Source organism: Pongo pygmaeus, chromosome 7 (genome assembly GCF_028885625.2).
Source record: "Pongo pygmaeus isolate AG05252 chromosome 7, NHGRI_mPonPyg2-v2.0_pri, whole genome shotgun sequence".
In the NCBI taxonomy this organism is placed as follows: Eukaryota; Metazoa; Chordata; class Mammalia; order Primates; family Hominidae; genus Pongo; species Pongo pygmaeus.
Genome location: NC_072380.2, coordinates 130,935,802 through 130,962,297, shown reverse-complemented (window position 1 = coordinate 130,962,297; position 26,496 = coordinate 130,935,802). Strand labels below are relative to the sequence as shown.

The following is a 26,496-nucleotide window of genomic DNA, read 5'->3' as shown; positions in this document are numbered from 1 at the left end:
AAGAACTTTTTAACAGAAGAGATAGTTATAAACTGCAAGCCCAAGTGTTACATTTCTCATTCTGGGCATTTTCTTCTTGGTGCTTAGCAGGCACTCAGTAAATATGTTGGAATTAAGAATAAGTAGGTTTTGATTTCGCAGAAATCACCTCTGTGTTGCCTTTCAATGTTATATCCGTTGATAAGATTGTCTTCCTTTTCTGGGACCTGACCTTGGTTAAAGGATAGTTTAGTTGGTTAACTCACATTTATGCAACTAACTGAACACACACTAAACTTCAGAGATCATGCTGAGCACAGAAAATGCACCACTCCGACGTGCCCTCATCTTAGCAGCAGCAACATCAGGAACACAGTTTCCTAAAATGCCTGCCATTGTCAGCATTGATACTAAAGACACACTGATGGCCTGCTGTTTACAAGGCAACTCACTAGGCCCTGAGATACAAAGAGTTTATAATATATCCTCATAAATACAAAAAGGCAGGACATTCTATTTAAACATAACAGTACATAGCACACAACATTATAGTTTAAGATAGTTTACTGTAGATAATTTATTTAATCATGGTACAGAAATTGTACAGAATATGTATTGCCACTATTCCCATTTTGGTAGTAAGGAAACCAAATTCTACAACTCAGAACTTGGGAACATGACTTACTCTAGATTTCACCTTCATGCAAAGAGAGAGCTAATAGTACACTGCCTTTCTGCGAGTTTCTCGTTGAAATGCCAACCATACCTACTCTACTTAGTTTTGCTAGACGCAAATATTGGGTACATTGGGTGTGTGTGATCTTTAGCTGGCTCATGAAGAAATATCCAGACAGTGTTCTATCTTTCACTGAAGCAGGCACATTGGCTGAGACATTCTCCTACCTCTTTAAGGGGCTTCAGGTCTCCCCAGCCAGTGCTGTCTGTGATGGACCCTGGCTCAGCTCAGATTCTCTCTACGTGGGCTCCCTCACCACTTCTCAGCAGTAGTACCACACTCCACTCATCTCACTGCCCATACTCAGCAGGAATGCCCACAGGCCTGGGACTGCTGCCGGGACTGGCAGAGAAGCCAGGTTCTTACAAAGGATAAAAGGTGGGACTTGCCTTATCCCCCACGGTTGACTTAGATTTCAGCTCTTTGGAGGGAGGACAGACTGCTTAGGCCACCAGTGAGCTCTCAGTGCCTTCTACACTCACTGTCCATAATAGGCAGTAAATCTGTGTTTGGTAAATGAAAGGTAGGGAAGACAGGGAAGGGTGGGAGAAGGAGATAAAGTGGGAGAAAGAGAAAGAGGGAAGGAAAAGAGGGAATGAGGGGAGAGAAAGGAGGGAGGGAGGAAGAAAGAGAACTGGGAAAAGCAAGAGGAGAAAAAAGAAGGGAGCAAGAAAATGAAACAAGCAAACAAAGGCAGCTATCAGGAAGTGCTGAACTGGATGCGGAGCAGAGATGACTGCTAGTCAAGATAACAGAGCACTACCAAGACAGGAGAAAGATGATAAGGTGCTCCTCCTGGCTCTGCCAATGACAAGCTGTGGGACCTCGGAAAAGTCACTCATCCTTTCTGGACCACAGAGTAAGACCTCATTTGTAACAGGAGGGATCAGACTAGATCTTTGGACAGACCCCTCTCTACATGAGCATCCCTGTCTCCATCCTGGTCCTCCAAGCATTAGCAAAAGCTACCTTGCATTCAGCACTCTGGCCCAGACCCTCTGCATTTTCCCCAGCCTTCATTTCTTATCAGGCATAGAAGTACTCTAAATGAACATAAGGAAGAAAACACAACTACAGTTTTCATAGGAGCTAAACTGCAGAACACAGAAAGGATTCTAGAAGGACAAATATTATTTCATTTAGCTTCTTCTTAAAGCCAAGATACCTGCAAATTCAAACCTGAGGTTCTGCCCTCTGTGGCACCCAGGCAGAGCCTGACTAGGAAACTTCAGAGAGGAGAATGTAAAAGGAAATGTAGATATTTATAATTGAAGTATCTTTCCCCTTGGGTATTTCTCTATTTTTTTTTTTAATGAAAATTCAGTCAACTGAATATTTTGTTTCCCCAAGGAAGACTCCTCAGCTGTTGATTACGCTGAGCACACGGGAGAAGCTCTAACAGAAAATGATGCCTGCTCTTGGCTAATGATCACCTTGCTCGGTATCAGTGAGAGACAAGGTCTTTGGGGTTGGCCCCCTTTCAGCTGTGAATTAGGTATTAGGTACGGAATATAGCTAAAAGCATTTTGTGTGAGCCTGCAAACCAAATGGTTGCTGGATCCAGTTTTGTACAGGTATATCAAATAAATTTAATTTCCCCATTGAAGGTGCTTGCTTTTAATTCTGGGGCCAGCAATGCAGAACAGTTTTGCAGATTAAATTTCCATTCCAAGAAAGAAGTAGTCGGGGATAAAACTTCTAAAGCACATGTAACCAAAAAGCAAAAGGTTTACAGTGCACACAGCAAAGGTAGGGGCGTAAAAAGATCTATTGAACACTATATGGACTGGAAAATTTCAGGTGCAAGATTACCTTTGTCACCTCATTTTGAACCAGATAGTCACCTTATTTATAACCAAAAAGCAGGGCGGGCTTTGATGCCCTGATTGCAGCAGCGGGATTCTGCTATCATTTGAGATGCCTGGTGCTTCTCTGTGTTATGTGTGGACTGAAGCTTAGCTGCCCATTTCTACAACCACTACTAGAAAATGCACCTGAATCAGGTTTAATTCTAAGACCAAACTCAAGGGTTCTTAGTAATAATCATAGATCACTTCCCTCAAAAAGCCTTTCCTGATTTCTGCCCCTCACCCACGACCACTTGACCACTCCTCCTGTTTCTCACTCATCACACCCCTATGCACATATCTATGACCACAGCTATAGGAAGGGCTAGTGTTGCCTCAGGATTAAGCTGTGCAACCTTGGGCAAGTTACCCCTGTGCATCTTGATTTTTGCATTTTAAATGGCAGTAATAATAGGGTGGTGAGGAGTGAGTGTGAAGGACTTAGAACACTATAGGACAAGGTAACTATTTAGTAAATATGGCAGTCCTGTGTAGGACAGACTCTCTTTGACTCCCTAGGATTTACCCCAGCGCCTAGCATGTTTCACAGCTTAGAGGAAAATAACATTTATTGACTGACTTTTGATCTCCATTTTTTTGGTGAGATGCAGTGGCTTACACCTGTAATCCCAGCACTTTGGGAGGCTGAAGCGGACGGGTCACTTGAGGCTGGGAATTCGAGATCAGCCTGGACAACATGGCAAAAAATACCAAAAATTAAATAAAAAATAAAAAAAAAAATTTTAGCCAGACAAGGTGGCAGGCACCTGTGGTCCCAGCTACTTGGGAAGCCAAATCGCTTAAACCTATGAGGTGGAGGTTGCAGTGAGCCAAGACTGTACCACTGCACTCCAACCTTGGTGACAGAGTGAGACCCTGCCTCAAAAAAAAAAAAAATCCATTTTTGCCTTCCTGGCATTTTATACTTTAATCCTTGGGGTATTTGGGGGTATTCGCCACAATTAACAAGTTTAGATTGGTTCTATTTGAGTGTCCGTGCTGCGTGCCAAATACTCTTTCAGGTACTTTGTACAAAATATTCTATTTCATTCTTACATCACTCCCTTATTTTTCCCATTCTTAATAGTAGGAAAGTGAGGCTCTGAGAGTTTAAAGAACTTGCCTAAGGCTGGTAAGCTGGTATTTGATGAGCCAGGATTCAAACACAGGGCATCTTATCTCTATTCCATGCGGCTGCTGCACATACCAGGGATCTGGTAATTCAATGACATGTTGGCGTGCCCTGCCTGGCTCTGCCTACCCATGCAGACCACTCTCCTCACATGATCTGGGAAATTCCTAATTAGCCTGACTGGCTGAGCCTCCCATTCCAAAGGCCAGAAACTTAGTCTAAGTGAAGACCCAGGTGAGATCTGCTCAGCCTGATCTCCAGCCTCCCATGTATTCCCCCACCCCACATCTGGGGTGTGGATTCACCTGCATTCACTCAGAGGCTGCTGCCTGCTCACGGTCACCCAAATGGTGATGAGGCCAACAGCACTCTGGATCTTACTGAATGCCTTCTCCAGGAACATCCACCTATGACTCCATCAGAAGTTCATGATGTTGTTGAAAAATAATCCCATTTACAGTTTACATTGCATCTAAAATTCTAAGGGCCTGTGGCTGCTGCTTAGAGCAAAAGCAAACGAGGCCTGTTTTCTTACAGACAATACACAGGAATCCTGGAATTATTGCATGTCTTTTGTTAGTGAGAAGCTACCTGTCATTAGAATTACCTTTCTTACTTTCTAAAACACAAAATCTTTTAGAAGATACTATTGTATAGGGTATATAAAATAACTTGGGAGACCAGAAACCACAGCTGAAGAAAATTGTGTGTGATACATACCTAAAGTCAGCTCTTCAAATCCGTGGGTTTTGCATCTGTGGATTCAACCAACCATAAATCAAAAATATTTGGGAAAAAACTTCCACAAATTTCCAAAGATCAAAACTTGAATTTTCGGTGTGCGAAATACTAGGTTGAATCCAGATGAATGAAGTCATGTGTAGGTATTGGATTAGGTATTTATTATAATCTAGAGATGATTTAAAGTATATGGAAGTATGTGCGTATACTGGAGTATGTGCATAATATAAGGATCATAATGAGCAGTAATGGAAGAGTAGTTTTTAGTGTAAGAAAATGATTAATCATTTGGAATTAGGCTATATTTGTGGTAAGCAAGCACAGTTCCTATAGTATATAAATTTCATATCTTTCATTTCCAAATACTACATTGAATCCACATAAATGAAGTGATATGTAAGCATTGTGTTAGATATTATAAGTAATCTAGAGATGATTTAAATTATACAAGAGGATGTGAGTAGGTTATATGCAAATACTGCCTTGTTTTATTTCAGGGACTTGAGCATTCACAGATTTTGGGATCCGTGGGGGATCAAGGAATGACTCTACAAATACACACACACACATGCCTTTTATTTTATAAAATGAAATAACTGTTAGTTTATGTAGTATTTTGGCAATGGCAGCAATTCTGTTCAGCTGATGGTCCCTAAGCATGAACAGATTCTCATAAATAAAAAGAGCTCATAGCTGTATTGATCTTACACTGCATTTGTTTTAGAGAGTTGAGTATTTTAAGGTGGTGTATGTTAACAAGTTGAAAGAGTGCTTTTATAAGAATGCTTTCTGGGGCTTTTTGTCAGTTAGTGCTGATTGTATTTTAATTGGCTTCCATTTGTTCCATTTGTTTTCAGAAGAGGGTGTATATCTTCTGATGTTTAAAAAAATAAAGTCATCTACTCAGTAATCATTTTTTTTAAACAGTGGCCAAAACAGACAGTGAGCTTATGCCTGATGAGCGAATATATACTCATGATTGCCATAAGATCCTTTCTGTGCCCATGGCAGACATCAGACATCAATCTGATGTCTGATGCAACATTAGCATTCTTCTCAGCACCACCCTCCATCCAGCCTCCTCCAATCCATCAGTGTTGACCACCAGCTTGACTGCTGGACTAACAATCCTTTTGTCTCTCCACAGTCAGAGCCAATGTTCGTATGAGAGTAGCCAAGAGTAAGAACAGGACTCCGTGTGTAATGTGGCATAATGAAGATAGAAATATTTGCTGTGGAAATCACACCACATGATCCCTATATTGGGTACAGAAGTGGAATAGTGGTGTTTGGTGTAAGAAAATGATTAATTATTTGAAATCAGGCTATATTTGGGGTAAGCAAAGCACAGTTCCTACAGTGGAAGAATTTCATGTCTTCCATGGTGAAATGATCCTACCAGTCCATTTCCAGAGACCCTGTCCCTTTCTGCAGTGTCTTTATCTCTTACCTGAACTTTTACAACAATTCCAATTAACAGTGAACTCTGAGAGCAGGATCTGTGTCTGTTTTCTTTATCCCTGTTGTATGTGAGTGCCTGGCACCATTTGGCATAGTGACTGAGCATGAATGAATTAATACCCCCAATGAGCTTCCTGCTTCTAGTATTTTTTTTCCCATTTTAATCTGTCTTAATTTATAAGATTAATACATCTTTTCTTCATTTTTAGTCCCAGCACTTTGGGAGGCCAAGGCAGGCAGAATGCCTGAGCTCAGGAGTTTGAGACCATCCTGGGCAACATGGTGAAACGCCGTCTGTACTAAAATACAAAAAATTAGCCGGAAGTGGTGGTGCATGCCTGTAGTCCCAGCTACTCGGGAGGCTGAGGCACAAGAATCGCTTGAACCCAGGAGGTGGAGGTTGCAGTGAGCTGAGATCATGCCACTGCACTCCAGCTTGGGCTACAGAGTGAGACTCCATCTCAAAAAAATAAAAATAAATAAATAAATGAATAAAATTTTTAAAGTTTTTTTTATTTTTAATTGACAATAAATATGTATATTTATGTAATACAATGTGATGTCCCAATACATGTATACACTGTGGAATGGGTAAATCAGGCTAATTAACATATCTGTCACTTCACATACTTATCATTTCTTTATAGTGAGAACATTTAAAATCCATTCTTTTAGCTACTCTGAAATACATAATATGTTATTATTAACTATAGTCACGGTGCTGTATAATAGATCACCAGAACCTAATCCTCCTATGTAACTGAAACTCTGTATCTTTTGATCAATGTCTCTCCTTTCCCCATCCATGCCCTTCCTTCTCCCCAACCTCTGGTAGCCATCATTCTACTCTCTGCTTCTATGAGTTCAACTTTTTTAGATTTCACATATAAGTGAGATCATGCAATATTTATCTCCCTGTGCCTGGCTTATTTCACCTAGCATATGTCCTCTAGGTCCATCCATATTGTTGCAAGTGACAATGTCCTACTTTTTAAAGCCTGCCTCCAGTCTTGCTTCCTGTAATCTTATCCTCCATATTCAGCCATATGCAAATCGAGACACAGCACTCTCCCACCTAAAACTTTGTCTCCTTTTTGCCTACTGAGGGAAACCCAGCTACTCTTCGGTCACGTTGCCAGCCAGCAAAGCATTGCACATTACTATCTAGTAACACCAAATTCTTTGAAATTTCTCATAAACATGTAGTTCCTGCCTTTGAACCTCTACACATGCTGTTCCCTCTACCTGGAAGTCCTTCCTCACCTAACTCTAGTTCATCTTTCAAAACTCAGATAAATCATCATTTACTTAGAAATCATTCCCTGTATCCCAGAATTGAGGGTCAATGCCTCTTCTCTAAAATCTCATATCACTCTACTCATATTTATATCATAGCACTTACCAAATATTAGAATGATCTATTTTTATATCTCCTTGAAATGAGATGATGTTTTTTCTGCATGTTACAGAAAATCCAACTCAAACTGGAATATATGAGTACACATAAGTGAAAAGAGATAATGCAGGTTTAAAGTACAGTTTGATTTAAAGTGTCCTAGATTATTAGGGTTTCATTTTCCTGTGTTTCCCTTGACCCTGTCTTCCTGGCTAACTTAGATTAATGCCCTCTTGATATCAAAATGATTCCCACAGTTCCAGCACAAGTTTCTTCACTGATGTCTTGATGAAAAGAAAAAATGTCTCTTTCTCTTACAAGCAGACAAAAGCTCCACACTTCCTCTCACTGGATCAATGAAAGACTGGTGCCCATTCCTAAACCAATCACTGATGCAAAAGAGATAGGAGTGTCATGATTGGCTCAGACTTTGTGGCTGGAAAGCTCAAGTCCTTGCAGGATGGTGAAAAGAATAACAGATACTTTGGAGGCCACTGATAACTCTCCTGTTAGACTAGGCTCCTAATGGTCATGCGTTTCCTGCCATATTCATCTACGGGTTCCCAACAAGTAGCACAATGTTTGATACCCGCATAGTAGATAATCAACACACATCTGCTTAGCTGATGAGAACTGAGCCTGCCTGGAACTGAAAATCACATTCTATATCCATGCTTCCCTCTCCACTTTAGCTCTGAGGTGCTACCACCATGCTGCCTACCTCCTGCAGCTGCTTCTCAACCTTCTTGTAAATGAATCCTTCTGCCTAAAATGGGTTTCCATTTCCCTTAGACTAGGTTACATTTTCTCAATCAAATTTCAACTTAACCCCTCCCCTTCCAATCCCAGAAAGATCTGCCTGTTTAGAGGTACTCTGAGGCTTCCCTTACAACTGGAAAATTATGTGATAAATGCAAGAAGCTATCACCAGAAATGATGGAAACATCAAAAGAGAATGGTTTGCCAGTTAGTCCCTTTTTATTAAATATTCCCTGAAGGCTGCTACTATATATCTTGATTATTCCTATAAAAGAAAGAGTATAACCAAGTAGAAAGAGACTAGACTTTGGAAACAGGTCTGGGTCAAATTCTGGTACCACTACTTCTTCACTCTATGAAATGTTGGCCAAATGATTTAATCTCTCTGAGCTCAGATTCCTCCTGTACAAACGGGAATAATAATCCCCACCTCCCAGGGTTACAAGAGTTACATAAAATGGACCATGTAACGTGGCTGGGACAGTTTATGGCCAAAAGGATATACACTCCCTTCCTCCCCTTGCAGCATCCAGACTATATTACTGGTAGGCCTAATTTTTTGGTTCCATAATTCCCATCTTCAGGTGATCTAGGCTGTTGAAGAAGTTCACTGTTGCTGGAGAAGCTCTCTTGAAAACTGCTCTGGCCTCAGTGTCTAATCACAGAAACTTGAGGCTTCATAGTAAACTTTGATATCTTGTCTCCAAAAAACATAATTATCTGCCTACCTTGGCATGCCCTGGTTTTGTTTGCCTGGTGAAGCAGAAAATAAATGGCTTGCCAGCGGTGGTCATAATGCAGACCTAGATATTAAATAAGATGGGTGTGAAAGTCAGGATTGCTGTGGATTCAAAGAAGCCTTAAGTATTCTCAGAGTTCCCTTAACTCTGAGCTTCCACACATGCTGCCTCTGTGATATAAAACTCACCCTCCCCTCCTATTTCCAAAAATAAACCCTATTGAGAATGTGTGCCAGGAAGAGAAGTTGTCTATAGACCTTCAGATTTATCCTTGGACATCCCTGTTTATAAAACCCTACACAGGGCTAGTATCTGGTATTCCTTCAGATATTTATGCCTTCTTTTGGTTTCTCTCTATAAATTCTCCTCCTTCTCCTTTCCTAGTTTTCGCTCTACTTTCCTTCTGGGCTCAAAACAAAATTCCTCTTGCTATCTCACTCAGGGCATTTTATCATCAACTTTTATGATTTTGACCACTAGTCCTCATTCTACCCTACAGAGCTCATCACAAAATTTTATCCAACAAAGATGGTTCCCTCTTTCAGAGGAATTTTAATTTTAGCTATGATAATCATTATTAACATCATATGTATTTCATCTATCAATGTGATTAGATTTTATTCCTTGTAAAAAAAATTACAGAAAGGGCCACACCATGGAAAGGACTGCAAATGTTTCAAAATCCCAGTGATTCAAAAAGCCAATGGCATTATTTGACACCTGAATGGAAGAAGACAGATATTTAAGTGTTCCTTGCAAATGGATTTCTAGCAGGGGAAAAGAGATCTGGCTGTTCCTACAGACAATGGTCTTTAGCCATCCACTAAGACTAGGTTCTGAAGCCAGGCTGGATTAAATCTTCAATCTGCTCCTTACTAACTGTATGAATTTGGGCAAATTTTTAAACTGACTGTGCTTTAATTTTCTAACCTGCAAATATTGATAACAAGAATACCCATCTCAAAGTGTTTTTTGGAAAGTTAAATGAATTAGCACCTTTATATACGCGCAGTATGTACTCCAACAATGGCTGCTGGTTGAAGTAAATCAGGGATCAAAAAGTCATGATGTGGTCATGATGAAGACCTGGATAAGACGGATGTGAAAGTCAGAATTGCTGTGGATTCTAAGAACCCTTAGGTATTATTCTCAGGGTTCCCTTAACTCTGAGATATAAAACTCGGCTTCATCTCTTATTTCCAAAAATAAACCCTGCTGAAACTGTGTGCCAGGGAAGAGAAGTTGTGCGTCTTGTGGAAGCCAACGAAAAAAAATCATTGTCCCAATGTGCCATTTTCTCTCTCTTCATGCAGATTTCTTTCTTTTGGTAAATACAACTGCCAAAAGCTCAGCTCTTTAAAGTTTTACACCTCTCCATTTCCATGAGAAGAACAAGCAGAAGCCTTGTGTCATCTTTCAGGGACATAATCCTTCAAAGTTTCACACTCTGGGTATGTGTGCAGATTACTGAGACAGGAAAACATGACATATCTCTCCAGGATTTTTAAGTAATTTTATATGAAGTTGTTTCCTTCATATAAATGGAATGCAGGTCCACTGTAGAAAGTCTAGAATATGCAGATAATAAGCAAAAGAAGAAAATAACAGTTATATCCCATGCCAGCACCCAGAAATAACAACTGTTAATATTTCATTGCAAATGCCTTTGATCTTTCAAGTGTATATGTGCACTTGAGTATATAGATTTTTTTTAAAAAAATGGAATGGTACAGTGCATGCAGGTTATCTTTTTGCATCTCAGGTGCACAGAGTTGAGTTAGCAGTGCTTCTTGATTCATGGCATACCATTTTTTCAGCTTTTTCAAGGGACTCTTGTGGATTTTTCCCTGCCTTGTTTTCAAATTTCACATCTGTTCCCTACCCACTAATGCAAAAATGCCAATACATTTGATATGTTTTTAATATATACTATTCTTTTGAGTGTGGATGTATTTGTAATCCATACAAATGATATTGTGCTCTAAGACCTCATCGTTTTTCATTTTTATTCAACACTGCTTCTGAAATCTAACCATGTTGCTATGTGTACATCTAGCTCAAGGTTCTACTTGATGCCTAGCATTCCATCACATTTTACTTACCTACTACCCTAGTCAAATACATGTGGGTTGCCTCATATGAATAACTGGGAAGAATTTATCTGCTTTAGACCAAAGATGGAGCTTCCTGGATCGTAGAGCAGGTGAGGACCTCCTTTCACTCCATGTTGCCAGATTGTAGCCCAGATGGAGAAACCATTGTCTACTCTCTGCAGAGTGCATGGTATTATCCAGATTTCTAATTTTGGCCAATCTGATGGATGTAAAGTTGTATCTCACTTTTAATCTGCATTTTCTGATAATCAGGGACTTTGAGCATAGCTTCATACTCCTTAGCCAGTTACATTTCTCATTTTGAGAGAAACCTGTTTAAACCCTTAGATTTGGTGGCAGGAGTGGGGATGTGGCAGGGGCAGGGAAGGGGGTCATGCCTTTTTTTTCTGTTTATAGCAGTCCTCACTTGTCTGTGGGAGATATGTTTTAAGACCCCCCAGTGGAGGCCTGAAACCACAGAGAATATCAAACCCTATGTTTGTTCCTCAGAATACCTACCTATAATAAAGTTAATTTATAAGTTTATCATAGTAAAAGATTAACAACAACTAATATAATAGGACAATTATAGCAGTATACTATAATAAAAGTAATGTGAATCTCTCTCTCTCTCTGAAAATATCTTATTTTACTGTACCTACTGTACCAAGGATAACTGCAACCATAGAAAACAAGGCCTCAGATAATGGGAGAATAACTACTGGTATTTGTCTGATTTTCTTGCGATTCAAGATACCTACTTTGAGGTTTTCTGGCCTATATTTTGACAATCTGTCATCTTTGTGTTAACTTTCTTTCTTCAGTTCTTTTGCCAAATGTAAATTCTTAATTTCTCCTTTATCCATACAGTTTTATTATTTACACTTATGGGGCCAAGTGCGGTGGTTCATGCCTGTAATTCCAGAACTTTGGGAGGCCAAGGAGGGTGGATCACTTGAGCATAGGAGTTTGAGACTAGCCTGAACAACATGACGAAAGCCTGTCTCTATAAAAAAATACAAAAGTTAGCCATGGTGTGGTGGCATGTGCCTGTGGTCCCAGCTCCTAGGGAGGCTGAGGTGGGAGGATAACATGAGCCCAGGGAGGTCAAGGCTTCAGTGAGGCATGATCGTGCCACTGTACTCCAGCTTAGGCAACAGAGTGAGACCCAGTCTCTAAATAAATAAATATACTTATTGCATATATCACTCAAATATCATTGTTTTGTTTTGTGTGTTGGAGGAATATTAGTAAAACCTGGTTTATTTATTGCAGAATTTCTTATAACTGGAATGTTTATATACATCGAAGCTATTTAAATTATTTTTAGAGTACTTTGTTGATACCATACCATTTGATTTTTATGAAAACTCTGAAGAGTAGGTGAGCAGGTATCCCCATTTCATGGATGAAGAAACTGATTTGACTTAGACGTCGTGACCTGCCCAGGTTCACAGAGTTCATCCATTGCCATGCCACAACAAACAGGCAAATCCCTTGTCCCCTAGGCCAGCAATGTGCTTATCAAGAGTTGGGATTATTTCCAAAAAGGTATAATCATCTTAAACTTCTCCATGAAAAAGTCACTTACCACTTAAAAAGACAGTCACATCAAAATGTTTGTTTTTTTGTTTGTTTGTTTGTTTTATTATACTTTAAGTTTTAGGGTACATGTGCACAATGTGCAGGTTAGTTACATACGTATACATGTGCTATGCTGGTGTGCTGCACCCATTAACTCATCATTTAGCATTAGGTATATCTCCTAATGCTATCCCTCCCCACCCCCCACCCCACAACAGTCCCCAGAGTGTGATGTTCCCCTTCCTGTGTCCATGTGTTCTCATTGTTCAATTCCCATCTATGAGTGAGAACATGCGGTGTTTGGTTTTTTGTCCTTGCAATAGTTTACTGAGAATGATGATTTCCAATTTCATCCATGTCCCTACAAAGGACATGAACGCATCATTTTTTATGGCTGCATAGTATTCCATGGTGTATATGTGCCACATTTTCTTAATCCAGTCTATCATTATTGGACATTTGGGTTGATTCCAAGTCTTTGCTATTGTGAATAGTGCCACAGTAAACATACGTGTGCATGTGTCTTTATAGCAGCATGATTTATAGTCCTTTGGGTATATACCCAGTAATGGGATGGCTGGGTCAAATGGTATTTCTAGTTCTAGATCCCTGAGGAATCACCACACTGACTTCCACAATGGTTGAACTAGTTTACAAACAAACAAAATGTTTGTTTTGATAAGTATGGATTGACTTACCACGTTGGTCTAAGAAGTAAGCTCAATGGTCTTAAAAGAGGCAGAGGTGTTAGTGTGCTAAAAGGCAACTCATCTCTTTGAACACTGTTGTGGGAAATAAGTTTTTTTAATGAGTCCTGTTCTGAAAGTGATGAGTACAGATAATTTATGGTTTTCAAGGTAAGCCATTTTCTACACCTGCCTTCAGATTACAGAGATAGAATGAACCATTAGGCCAAGAAGAACAGAAACTTGAGTATGAAGAATGGGAAGTAAGAAGAAGTTTCTAATCACTCTCGCATCAGGAAATGTCCTCCCGGAAAATGAGTATGTAGTTAACTTTGACCTCGGTGCAGACCATAAAGACAGATGAGAGAGAAATATTGGACTCTGATCCCTAAAATCAATGAATACTATCCTAGGGATGGGACTAATGAGCCGGGGGTTGGGTGATTGTTTGTAGGGGAAGGTAAAGCCAAGCTCTTGGCTCCTGCTGGTAAAGGAAAAGGTGATTGAATGATGGGGTGATAGAGGGCTCATTCTTCAGCGTAATCTTAATCACATTACAAAATGTTGTTCATCAGCATTTTGTGGACAAGGAGAAAAAAGCTCAGTCAACTGCTGGTTGACTCTTTAATCTTGGCTTGTCCTTCAGCACCACGGGCAATCGCAAGCAAGACCTGTGTTCTCTGACTGAGCATGTCTCCCTCGTAAAAAAATTCCTTTTGCATAATCCAATGGAGCAACGCTTGTAGTCGGCACTTTAAGAAGAATCAGTATTTTAAATATTTGCCAAATGAGCTCAAAAGATTATAATAACAATAATTATAGCTTCCATTTACTGACTGCATACTAGGTGCCAAGCATTGTGTTTAACAATCACCATTTCAGTTACTCGGGGAAAAACCCTAGGGTACAAATACCATTATTACCTCCATTTTGCAGATGAGGAAATTGAGGCTTAGAGATGTGGAATGAGTTGCCCGAGGTTACAAAGCTAATAACTGGCAAAACCAGAATGCAAATCCAGAACTGTCTGACTCCAAAGATGAATTTCTATATTCTTAAATTTTGTATGAGTTATCCACTGCTGCTTAACAAAGTACTCGAAAATTTAGCCACTTAAAACAACAAAGGTTATTATATCTCATGGTTTCTGAGAGTCACAAATCTAGAAGTGCCTTAACTGGGTGTTTCTGATGCAGTCTTTCTTGACGTTGCAGTCAATGTGTCAATCAGGGCTGCAGTCATCTGAAGACTCCACCAGAGCTAGAATATTTGCTTCCAACATCACTCACGTGGCTGTTGGCAAGAAGCGTTAGCTCCTCATCATGTGGGCTTCTCTACAGGGCTGCTGAGTTTCATCTATAAAGAAAGATATCCTACAGGGATTTTAATGAGGATCACCTGAGATAACCTATGAGATAGTGAGAGGTAAGCTGAAGCAGGCTGCACAAATTTTGGATAATATTATTAATAAATGAATTTATTGCCATCTTGCATAGGATATTCAGGAATATGGAGATATCCCTGACTCCTCCAAAAGAATGACCAAGATCATGCCTAATTACCTCCATGTCCTGGGAAAGCCCTGCTCTATTGGAGATGGCATCTTCTCCAGGGCTCTATAGGGTGGAGAAAATGAAGAAACCTGCACACAGCCCCCATGAAGATTCCAGTGTTGTGGCTGGGAATCTCTGTCTCCCTTTATGTTGGCTACATGAAAAAAGAGTGTTTTTGCTTACAGAGACCTGGTGGCCATTAGAAGGTGAGCACCCAAACCCTTTGGTATCCTAGCCCACATATTGAGATCCCAACCCTGGATGGGAAGAACAAATGGCCTGGGTAGAAAATAAATCCAGGGCTAGCCTAAGAGCAGAGTATGATGCAAAGTCTTTGGTGTAAGAAAAACCCATCTGTGCTCATATTTGCTGGGAGGAAACTGATGCCCATTAAGGTTCTGTATAACCTGTAGAACAAAATATTTTATATGTAAAGCACCTAGAAGAGTGTCTGGCACATAATAGGTACTCAGTAATAGAAAAGTCTTTGTAGTTTTGTTATTGTCATCATTCCAACTTCATATGGCTGTTTGAGGATTACTATATGCAATTATTTGTTTAAAACCTTATCGTTCATTAGATTGTAAATTCCATGAGAACAGGAACCTTGTGTATCTGTCCTATTTACTACTGTATTCCTAGTGCCTAACAAAAAGAAGATACTCAGCAAATATTACATGTATGAATATATCTAAATGTAGAGCTTTGTATGTACTAGGTGATCCATGATTGATAATTATCAGCATTATAATCATCACCATACCATTCCCATTACCATCATCATCATCATCACCACCACCACCACCATCCCCATCCTCATGGCATAAAGAATACCCTGGTGTGATAATTCAACAATGTTCTCAGTGTATGACAATGAGACTTAATTTCTTTTCCACTTCAGGTACTTTTAGTTCACAGAAGAATCTGGGTGTTTTCTTTTTTCCCATGGTAACAAAAGACCTGCTCCACCATATTGGTATAATGTTGTTATGGCTTGAGGAAAAAAATTGTATTCCTAAAAAATCTTAACAAGCCCTGTAATCAGATTCAACGCAAATCTCTTGGAGTAATAGTCCACTGGTGTTGAATCCCATCTTCACTATTTTCTTTGTGGCCTTGGAAGAGTTACCAAACCTGTCTGGATCTTCATGGCCTCACTTCTAAAAGGACAGAAGTAAAAACTAACCAAAATACCAATAAGGCTATTGTAAGAAATAACAGATGCTTTTTGTCTAATCTCTTGCATGTGTCCTTTCCATGGTAGATGTTCAATAAGTATTTATAGAATGAATGTGTTGACTAGATGAATGATATAATTTATGTCTATAGCTTCACTACTCATTCCAACAGGTGAGTCAGCACAAGGAGACAGCCTTTGAAATTCTAGGGAACTCTGAAGGGCTGGAAGATGTAAGTTCCAGGACTCACTGTGACTTTGGGCAAGTCCTGAGATATGATTCAGGGTCTCAAGGGTCTTATCCACATAACAGGAGGAAATTCTGTTTGCACAACAATGAGAATGCACTTAATGCCACTAAACTGTACACTTAAAAATGGTTACAATGATAAATTTTAATTGATTTTATCACAATAAGAAAAAGAAAAAGAGGAAAATTCTGGCTAGCTAGAGTACTAGCTTTACTGGATACTAAGACTTGAGACCAAAAATATTGGCTATCATGTATAATACCTTACTTATGCCAAACACTGGTAAAATGTCAGATGCATGATCTCACGTAACCCTCTCAGTGGTCCTATGAGTGAGATATTATTATTACCCCCATTTTATAGATGAGGAAACGAAGCTTAATGAAGTATTTCTAGAGCTGGAGTTTAAAGCCATGTGTGTCTCTTTAGAGAGCTCTTGGGCTTTCCTACTTGATTTTCTGAAGTTCTTTTTGTTTGTTTGTTTGTTTGTTTTGTTTTCTTTTTGACAAATAACCAAATCACAAATGTAGGCAGCTCAAATCTTGGTCACATGAGCTTTGATAGAGAAGGTGGTATGGAGACCTGACACAGTTTGAGAAAGGCCTTGTCTACTTCCATTCTTTGAAGCTCCCAGTGCATTGGAACAGAGGGAGAAAAGGAAGGAGGAGATGGAAGAGTGGCAACAGAAGAAAACAATGCCAAGATGCGGTTACCAATATATTTCTGAATTTTTTTAATGTTTACATTTGATTCTTATATTTGCATGATTTTAATAACAAAAAATACTTTATTGGGCAAAGACATCAAAAGTCCCAATCAAGGTCCTACAAGATTAGAAAGCCTGAGCTAATGGCTTTCCAGCCTTCTGCCTCCAGCTTCCCACCTTCCTATTCCTCTCATAGTAAGAAGCCCTGGGTGGCATTGTGATATAACCTCAGCTGGCTCTTGGCATTCCCATAGACAGGGCTTCCAGACTTCTCTTCTTACAGCTGGAGAAAGGAACAGCAAATCCAAGGCTCGCATCATATTATTGGTTTGACAAGACATAGCTAATAGGACCACAACCGAGGAAGGGTTGCTCCTCCGAATCTCCTCCCATGGACTTGACTGATTCTTAAAATAGTTGCAGTAGTCATAGTTATAACAATGACAGCAGCTGATACATAGAGGGCTGATAAATATGCTCTGTATAACTCACTAGTTTATCCTAACAATTTGGTAAGTTAGGTACAATCATTAGTCCTTTTTTTCCATCTTATTTCTCTAGGAGACAGGGACACCTAGAGTAATTTATCCAAGGTTACAAAATTTTTAAGACACAGAGGTGGAATGTAATCATGGACAATGTCAAACATTTATGGAGCATTTACAGTGAGATTGTTGCAAGGATTGAATGGAATAATTAACCATCTAACCCAGACCCTCACACCAATCCTGTGGACATGGTATCATAACCACCATCCTCAACTTACAGATGGGAAAGGGAAGACTTAAGGAAGTCAAAGAACTGGCTGCTATTACACAGCTCAGAGGTGGCAGAGCCATGGGGTCAGTCTTGTGCCAAAGCACAAACAATGTCCCTTCTGCCCTTTGGTCTTCTCAGGGCTGATTAGAAAACGAGAATGTAGATTTCCAACTTTTTGCAGCATCACTTTACCTGGTCTCCTTAATAGTGCCGTGCTGCGAGTTTCTGTTGCTTCTGTTTTTATCCAAATAAAGCATAAGAGAAAGTTCCAGCCTCCTAAAGCAAAACATCACATCTTAAGGGCCAAATTTGATGATAAAATATATTGTTCTATTCAGTCTCCATATCAAATTTCTTACAGAAGATGGATGTCATTTGTGCTGCCTTTTGTAGGCACAAGTTGAAATTGCTTTTCAGCAATCATTTCTTATAACAGTGCAGAACAATTCCAGCCAGCCCAGGCGAGGTTTTTTTCATAATTCTGTAATAATCCATTATTTTATATTTATTTCATCAGTTTCAACAGTTCACAAGAACATCTATAATCTTAGATCCAATAATCAACTGTTTCTGAATTGCCCCATCCTAAATTTAGGCCTCACACTTGGTAATTTAGCTAGAGAGTTTCATTGGTGAGTGCCACTCTTTCACGGTTGAGGCAAAGTGCTACTATTTGAGCTGTATTTAATTCTTATTATTTAGCAAGTTCAACTGTATACCACGGAGTTTAATAATGCAGGGTGTAATTGCTCTAATGCTATGAAGGCACATGGCTGCTGACTTCCTCAGTCTTCACTAGGTCTCACTGGCAAATGAGATGTTGCTGCTCAGTGAGGCTTCTCTGCTTCAATATTTTAAGAAAACAAATATCGTTGCAGTGTGGCATTTGTAGAAGAATCTGTTAAAGGGATGAAGTAGTCACAAGCCAGAGCTACTCATAACTGCGAATATTCATTGATTGAGGAACTCCTGAGTGCTTGACAATGTATATCAGCTTATTTAATCTCAGAACAACCATAGAAGGTGGGCACTATTACTACCTCATTTAAGAGGCTTAAAGACATTAGTTTATAGCATATCACATAGTCCGTGGCAGAGAATCCCTGCTCCAGGATCAAACGTTTGCAAATACTATTGCGTTGTCTTCCCAGGACTACTTTCAGTTCTTTTTGCAGAGCATTAAGGAAAGAATGAGAGAGACAGAAAGCTCCACACGTTCTTATGAAGAATAAAGAAAGTCCCAAGTGAGCTGTGAATACTGGATGTTTATTTGCCTGTTTCCCAAGTGGACTGTCATGACACTAATCATCAGTCATGGTGGTCCTTGTTTCTTGTGCCCCTTCCACTCTTCAAATGTGATCTCAACAACTGAGAACAAAATGAATTTCACTCTGAAGTATAAAGTATCTTATGAAGCTTTATCTATTCCCACTGCTAAGATCTCTTTCACTTTGTAGTAAGATTGACATTTGATTGCATGATGAAAACAACAACTCCTTTATCAAAATGTTTAAGCTTTGAGGGCACCAGTATACATGTTTTTAAAAATAGACTTCTCATGCTTGTAATCCCAGCACTTTGGGAGGCCAAGGTGGGTGGATCGCAAGGTCAAGAGATCGAGACCATCCTGGTCAACATGGTGAAACCCCATCTCTACTAAAAATACAAAAATTAGCTGGGCATAGTGGCACATGCCTGTAGTTCCAGTTACTTTGGAGGCTGAGGCAGGAGAATCACTTGAACCCGTGAGGCAGAAGTTGCAGTGAGCTGAGATCGCGCCACTGCACTTCAGCCTGGCGACAGAGCAAGACTCCATCTAAAAAAAAAAAAAAAAAAGAAAGAAAAGAAAAGACTTATAATAATCATATGTATTTAAAGACCATATAAATGTATGTTATTTGTTAATGGACTGAGAATGGCATCTTACCCTAAGTTTGAGGTTTGAGGTTTACACATCTGAAACACAGAGCAGATTTCAAGAAAAATGACAGTAGAATTGACAGTTTATTTGGATTATACCTTCTGATTACCAAGAAGTGGATAAAAATTCTAAAATGTAAGCATACTTACCTAAACATAACTTGGAATTCATCAGCCAAACAATGAACATTTTGAGAGTACTTATGTAAGAAAAAGTGGATAAAAATCAATTCTGCTTCTAAAAATATTTAGAAATCCAAAAAACTTCGCCATAGCTGCTGAGAAATTATTCATTTTTAATGTTTCATTTTATAGAAATAATTAAATTTTATTATGACTTATCTCTAAAAAAACGACAAAAATAATCACTATATATAATTTGTATTATTTATTGCTTCCTTCAATAAGTATTTCTTTTTCTTTTTTTTTTTTTTTTTGAGATGGAGTCTCACTCTCACCCAGGTGGGAGTGCAGTGGCATGATCTCGGCTCACTGCAACCTCTGTCTCCTGGGTTCAAGCGATTCTCCTGCCTCAGCCTCCCAAGTAGCTGGGACTATAGCCACCTGCCACCATGCCTGGCTAATTTTTGTATTTTTCAGTAGAGATGGGGTTTCATCATGTTGGCCAGGCAAGTCTTGAACTCCTGACCTCAAGTGATCCATCCACCTCGGCCTCCCAAAGTGGATAAATATTTCTCAAATGCCACATCAAGGAGACAGCAGCAAGTGAGATGCAGTAGCTGAGTACATTCCACTGGGGAAGACAAGTTCTAAACACAGAACCAAATCAGTATGTGTAATTTCAGATGATGATAAATATTATGACAAACATAAAGCAAAGTTAGGAAATAGACAATGCCTTCTTCAAGGAGAAAAGTAGTCAAGGAAGGCCTTTTAGGGAGGTAGAATCCAAGCAGAGACTAACAAATGAGAAAGAGTGTTTTAATCTTTTTCATGTACAGTCTTCACCAAAAAACATCGGGAAACCACCAGTCTTATCTAAAGGAAAATAATTCTCCCCTAATTTCTGCCTAGCCATAGTTTTTCTAGTTTGTCTTTCTTTGGAAAACAATTCTCTAAGATAAAAAGATCTCAGTTCATCTTTCCTTAACATTACTCCCAAAGTGAGGCCAAACCACTTCATTTGTCCCAAAGGTGAGCCAAACTTGAGCGGCTCTACTGTGGGAACCAGCTCTACTCACAACTAGCTGACAACCTCTGTTTTTGAAGGCTCCTATTTGAGTGGAGCTGCCCCATCCTTTGGACTCATCAGAGACCCCTGTTCTCATGGTAAACAACTTAACATTTCACAAATCTACATGATTCCCTAACCCAGCTGTTTTACCAGAATGATAAAAGTGTTATGTGGGCCTTTCCCGTTCTCCAAACTGGGAGTGAGAAGTTCATATGCTAACCTAGAAATAATACCTTGTGCTGCCATCTGGGGCTTTACAACCTCTTTTCCCAGCCTTTAGGGAAAGGAGGAGAAGGCAAGGAGATGCCATTGGATGGGATTCTCCTAAAAGCCAGACACTATCCCAAGCACTTGATACCCTTTATTTTATCTAATCTACCTGGGAGCTCAGGAATGTCCTCATTTTACAGGCGAGAGAAAACTGAGGCCCATGGTGCTTAAACCACTTCAAGTTACCCAGTTCATAAGAGGTAGACCTGAGATTTGATCCCATTTCAGGTTCCAAAACCATCTCTCTTCTCTCTACTATAGAGGTCCGGGAAGATGTCAATTACTCTTGAATTCCAAATAATATGTGGAACTCTCCACTGCTCAGCATATCCAAAAACCTACCTAATTCTCATGGTCAGTGTCTTGCATGTGGGACATCAAAGCCACAAATTAAAGTCTCAGCCAAAGAAAGTTACAGTTTCTAGAAATATAATTTCCAACAGGAGAAGATATTTCAGGCAGTAAACTGACTGCCTTAACAGTGGGTGTCAAAACCCTATGGGGGATTTATCGAGAAGTTGAAATAAGAAACAAGACAAATACATTTAGACTTCACTGAATTCCTCACAGTTTGGAAGGAAGAAAAATATTATTCTCTGGAAATGGAAAAAAAATAGATTCATTCCTCTCTGCTATTACATGGGTCCAGCTGAGCAATAACGCACCGCGAAGCCAAATGCTCTGATCGGTTTCTCTGAGCTGTTATTAAAGTTTGCAAAATATTGCTCAGATTCTTTCTGGCAGAGTTTCAATATTGTCTATTTAAACTGGAATTGGGCTGGTACTGTTCACTTCTGTTAAACCTGCCAAAGCTGGTGGTCCCACTGCACAAATCTCCCGGCGCCACAGCCTTCATCCAGCAAGGCTGGCAACACCCTGAGAGCCTACACCCTTTGTTGGCTTTCTGACGTGACTCAGGTCAAGAATGACTGAATCAACCTTCCTCCCTTTTCTCTTTGCCTCCCTTTCTCACCCTCAGCACACCACACACATACACACACACGTGCATATGCACACTCTGGCCCTTCACTTGCAGGAGGAAAGAAAGGAGCTATGCAGAACAGTGCATCTGTCTGGGAAGGAGTTAACTCTGCTGAAGCTGGAGCCTCTCAGCCTGGTGTTCTAATAAGGACATGAGAACTCTTTTCCTCTGCTGATATAGCAGATGCTATTACCCTTACCATTACCATTCCCCAACTTTGCCCTCTACCCTCACTTCAGTCCAGCTGAACCTGTTCCATGTCCTCAAATACCCCATGTTCTTTCTTGCCCTGGGCTTTACTTCTGCTGATCCTCTGATGGGAATACATTTCCTCTCTCCCCTTCTGGTAAACTCCAGTTTACCCTCTAGGTTGCAACTTGGGCAACATCCCTCTGATCCCCCAGGATGATTTAGATGCCCCTGTTATGTGTTTCTGTGAGGAGCTTAAGTTTATCTCATCTAATCACAACCTTGATTTTAGGTAAATGGTCTCCTGAACACAACTACCAGCTCTGAGACTCAGGAGGAGGCCTGTCTTATCCTCCTCATGTAGAACAGTGCGCTAAATGCTGTAACAGAGAGACCAAAAAGATATATGAAAGCTCCAATACTATACTTTTATTTCTTGCACAGATAACATTACGAGGCAAGTGAACAGGTAGGCAGGATGGTCTGAACTTCTGCCATCATCAATAAGTGGCTTTCAAAGTCTTCCTAGAGACTTCTCCATTCAATCCAGCCGGAAGGTAAAAGAGTATGAAGGAGTGCCTTGTGGAAGGCTTTTTTTTTTTAGACCAGGACTAGAAGTGTGTACATCACTGTTATTCACATCACATTCTCATGGCAAGAACTCAATCACATGGCCATACCTAATTGCAAGCGATGCTGGGGCATGTAGCATCTGGAAGCTACTCCTAGTAAAAGGTATGCAGAAGGAGGATCATAAATTTTGATGGACAGGTAGCCTCTTTGCTACATCCTTCTATCCCCAGTGCCTAACACACAGTAGCCAAATAATAAATAGTTGCTAAATAAATCAATAAACTAAAGAGTTAAAAAAAAATTAGGGCAAAAAACATCACCTTAATATACTCCAAGCTGTGATACAGGACCATATTCTCACAACTGCTTTGAATAAAAAACTGCAAACTACCAAAGGTCAGACAGGCAGTAAAAATCTCAATTTCCTTAGCCATTTTTATTGTTCACTAGTTGAATGACAGTGCCTGGCACAATACCCAGGATATAGATTCTGCTCAATGAATATGGGTCGAATGAATGAATTATTGGAAATCATAGGTTATTGAGATTAGAAGTGACCTGAACATAACCATGGTTTTATTATGCTTGCCAAGTGATCTGTCAGTTCCCCCTTCCTAGGAAGTGCATCACTCCCAGAGTTAGCACCTGCCATCTTAGGTCAGCCCTGACTCTAGGAAACTCCTTTCTTCCTTTGATCTAAAACCTGGCTCCCTGCTGTAGCACAAAGTTGAAAAAAAGAAATTCAAATATTTTATCATCCACTCTGTGCCAGGCATTGTCCTGGGTGCATTTATGTTATTTCACTTATTCCCCATAACAACTCAGAGAAGGAAATTACTGCTGTGGCCCAGTCCACCCTCTTCCCAGCCTGGATTGCTGCATTATTATTAATAACCTTCTAATTGTGCTCCTTGCTTTCACTGTTGCCCTCTTATGATAAGTCTGAACCTAAGATTATCTTTTTAAATTGTAAATCAAAAGTCATCACTTCCCTGCTTAAAATCCCACACTGGCTTTCCATTGCACTTGGAATAAAATCCAAATTGTTTGTCGTCACCCACAAACCCACTCGATTGGGCTCCTTCCTGCCCCTCTGATTTGGTCTCAGCCACTCTCCCGCTCACTCACTGTGCTGCAGGCACACCAGCCTTCTTTCCTTTCTTGAATACCTCAAGTTTATTTGCACTCCAGGACCTTTGCCCTTGCTATTTTCTCTGCCTGGAGCCCTCTGCCCCCAATTCTTTCTTGGGCTGATTCCTTGTTGCCATTCAGTTTTCAGTATAAATGCATTTTTCTCAGTGAAACCTCTGATCGTAGAATGTAGAGTAGTTCTCCGGTCTCAACTTGTCCTTCTGTCCCTATAGGTCACACAAACTGTGTGTTCTCCAAAGGAGCTCAAACCTGACTGCATACATCAGACCCACCAGGGAGGCTTCCAAGAAACGTCATTATCCAGGAAGCTTCCCTAGAAATTCTGATTTCATATGTCCTCTGGATTGTTTAGGAATCAGTAGTTTGAATAGCTCTCCTAAATGATCCTGATGTGTAGCCGGTCTAGAAAACCATGTGTCCAATATTTCTGTCTGGGATAGAATCCTGCTTCAATATCTGATTAGCTCTACACCTTGGGCAAACCATTTAGCCTGTTTAACCCTCATATCTAAAATTGTGACAAGAATAGTATCTATGTCACAGGTTTATTGTGAGCACTGGAGGAGAATTTCAAGTGAAATGCTTAGCATGGTGCCTGGCCCACAGCAAGCCCTCATTAAACGTTGGCTCCTATTATCATTGTTACCCTCCTACTCCTTTTACTCCCTCTCCTCCTTCTCCTTGGCAGCTCTTCAGGGATGTCAAGGCAACCATCACAAAATACCTCTCTTCCAGGCCAGTTACCCTCAGTTTTCTTTTTTTTAAAATCCTTTTCCACATGGCAGATTCATATTTCTTCTCTCATAGACAGATCACGTCCCAGGAGGAGGTGTCGTATTTCTGCACCCCAGAACTCATAGGGGTTGAAGCCTCTGATGCAATAAATGTAGATAATTGGGCTCCAGCTCTGAACTTCAGATGGCACTCATTACTGGCCCTGGTAGGGCAGCTGTGTGTGGCCTCTCATTCCGGGGAAGTCTTCTTATAGGGGAACTCTATGTGAGAGTGTCTGTAATGAAGGGGGAGACTGGAGAGAGGGTATGGGAGTTTCGTTTCCTGAATGCTTTTCATCCTGACATGCTTAGTTGAGAGTCAGAGCCCAGCCCACATTAACTCATTGAGTTCCTGGAGTTTGTTGTAGATTTTCAGCCTTTTTCATTATAGTCAACACCATAGGAGCCAAAATAATGAAAATAGTGTTTGATGAAGTGGGAAAAGCAGGTCTGAATGTCCATAGTGAAGTTAGAAAGGAGAAGGAGAGAAGGCTAAATGTAAAGAGCAAAGTGTGCATTAGTTAGTAATAAGGCATACTGTGGACTTGGGGGAACACGTAAATCAGTCAGGGAGAAAGAATTCTAGACATTGTACAGGAGATACAATTTTCCTAAGTCTTCTTTTTTTATTGCTGTTTATCTTGCAAAGGCAGGATAAATAAGTTTGATATTTTTATTTATTTATATATTTTTAAATTTTTATTATTTTATTTTTCCATAAGTTATTTGGGTACAGGTGGTATTTGGTTACATGAGTAAGTTATTTGGTGGTGATTCGTGATTTTGGCACACCCATCACCCAGGCAGTATACACTGCACCATATTTGTAGTCTTTTATCCCTCGCCCCCCTCCCACTCTTCCCTTCAAGTCCCTAAAGTCCATTGTATCATTCTTATGCCTTTGCGTTCTCATAGCTTAGCTCCCACATATCAGTGAGAACATACGATGTTTGGTTTTCCATTTCCATACTTCACTTAGAATAATAGTCTCCAGTCTCATCCAGGTCACTGCAAATGCTGTTAATTAATTCCTTTTTATGGCTGAGTAGTATTCCATCATACATATGTACCACAGTTTCCTTATCCACTCATTGACTGATGGGCATTTGGATTGGTTCCACGATTTAGCAATTGTGAATTGTGCTACTATAAACATGCATGTGCAAGTATCTTTTTCGAATAACGACTTTTTTTCCTCTGGGTAGAAACCCAGTAGTGGGATTGCTGGATCAAATGGTAGTTCTATTTTTAGTTCTTTAAGGAATCTCCACACTGTTTTCCATAATGGCTGTACTAGTTTACATTCCCACCAGCAGTATAGAAGTGTTCCCTGATCACTGCATCCACGCCAACATCTACTGTTTTTTGATTTTTTGATTATGGCCATTCTTGCAGAAGTAAGGTGGTATTGCATTGTGGTTTTGATTTGCATTTCCCTGATCATGAGTAATGTTGAGCATTTTTTCATATGTTTATTGGCTATTTGTGTATCTTCTTTTGAGAATTGTCTATTCATGTCCTTAGCCCACTTTTTGATGGAATTGTTTTTTTTTTTTTTTTTTCTTACTGACTTGAGTTCGTTGTAGATTCTGGATATTAGTCCTTTGTCAGATGTATAGATTGTGAAGATCTTCTCCTACTCTGTGGGTTGTCTGTTTACTCTGCTGACTGTTCCTTTTGCCATGGAAAAGCTCTTTAGTTTAACTAGGTCCCAGCTATTTATCTTTGTTTTTATTGCATTTGCTTTTGGGTTCTTGGTCATGAAATCCTTGCCTAAGCCAATATCCACAAGGGTTTTTCCAATATTATCTTCTAGAATTTTTAGCTTCAGGTCTAAGGTCT

General features: G+C 39.9%; 1 protein-coding gene across 4 annotated transcripts in view; it reads left to right on the top strand.

The window, feature by feature from the left end:
- The window catches only part of SAMD12 (sterile alpha motif domain containing 12), a 515,818-nt gene that overhangs the window by 392,825 nt on the left and 96,497 nt on the right, over positions 1 to 26,496 (top strand). The window contains exon 5 of one of the 4 annotated variants that reach the window (XM_054497446.2): positions 6,106 to 6,344. The exons of the other annotated variants lie outside the window; for them this stretch is intronic. Coding sequence (XP_054353421.1) covers positions 6,106 to 6,182 — 77 coding nt within the window. The 3' untranslated portion in view covers positions 6,183 to 6,344. Of the gene's footprint in view, positions 1 to 6,105; positions 6,345 to 26,496 lie in introns of those variants that run through there. 4 annotated transcript variants of the gene reach the window in all.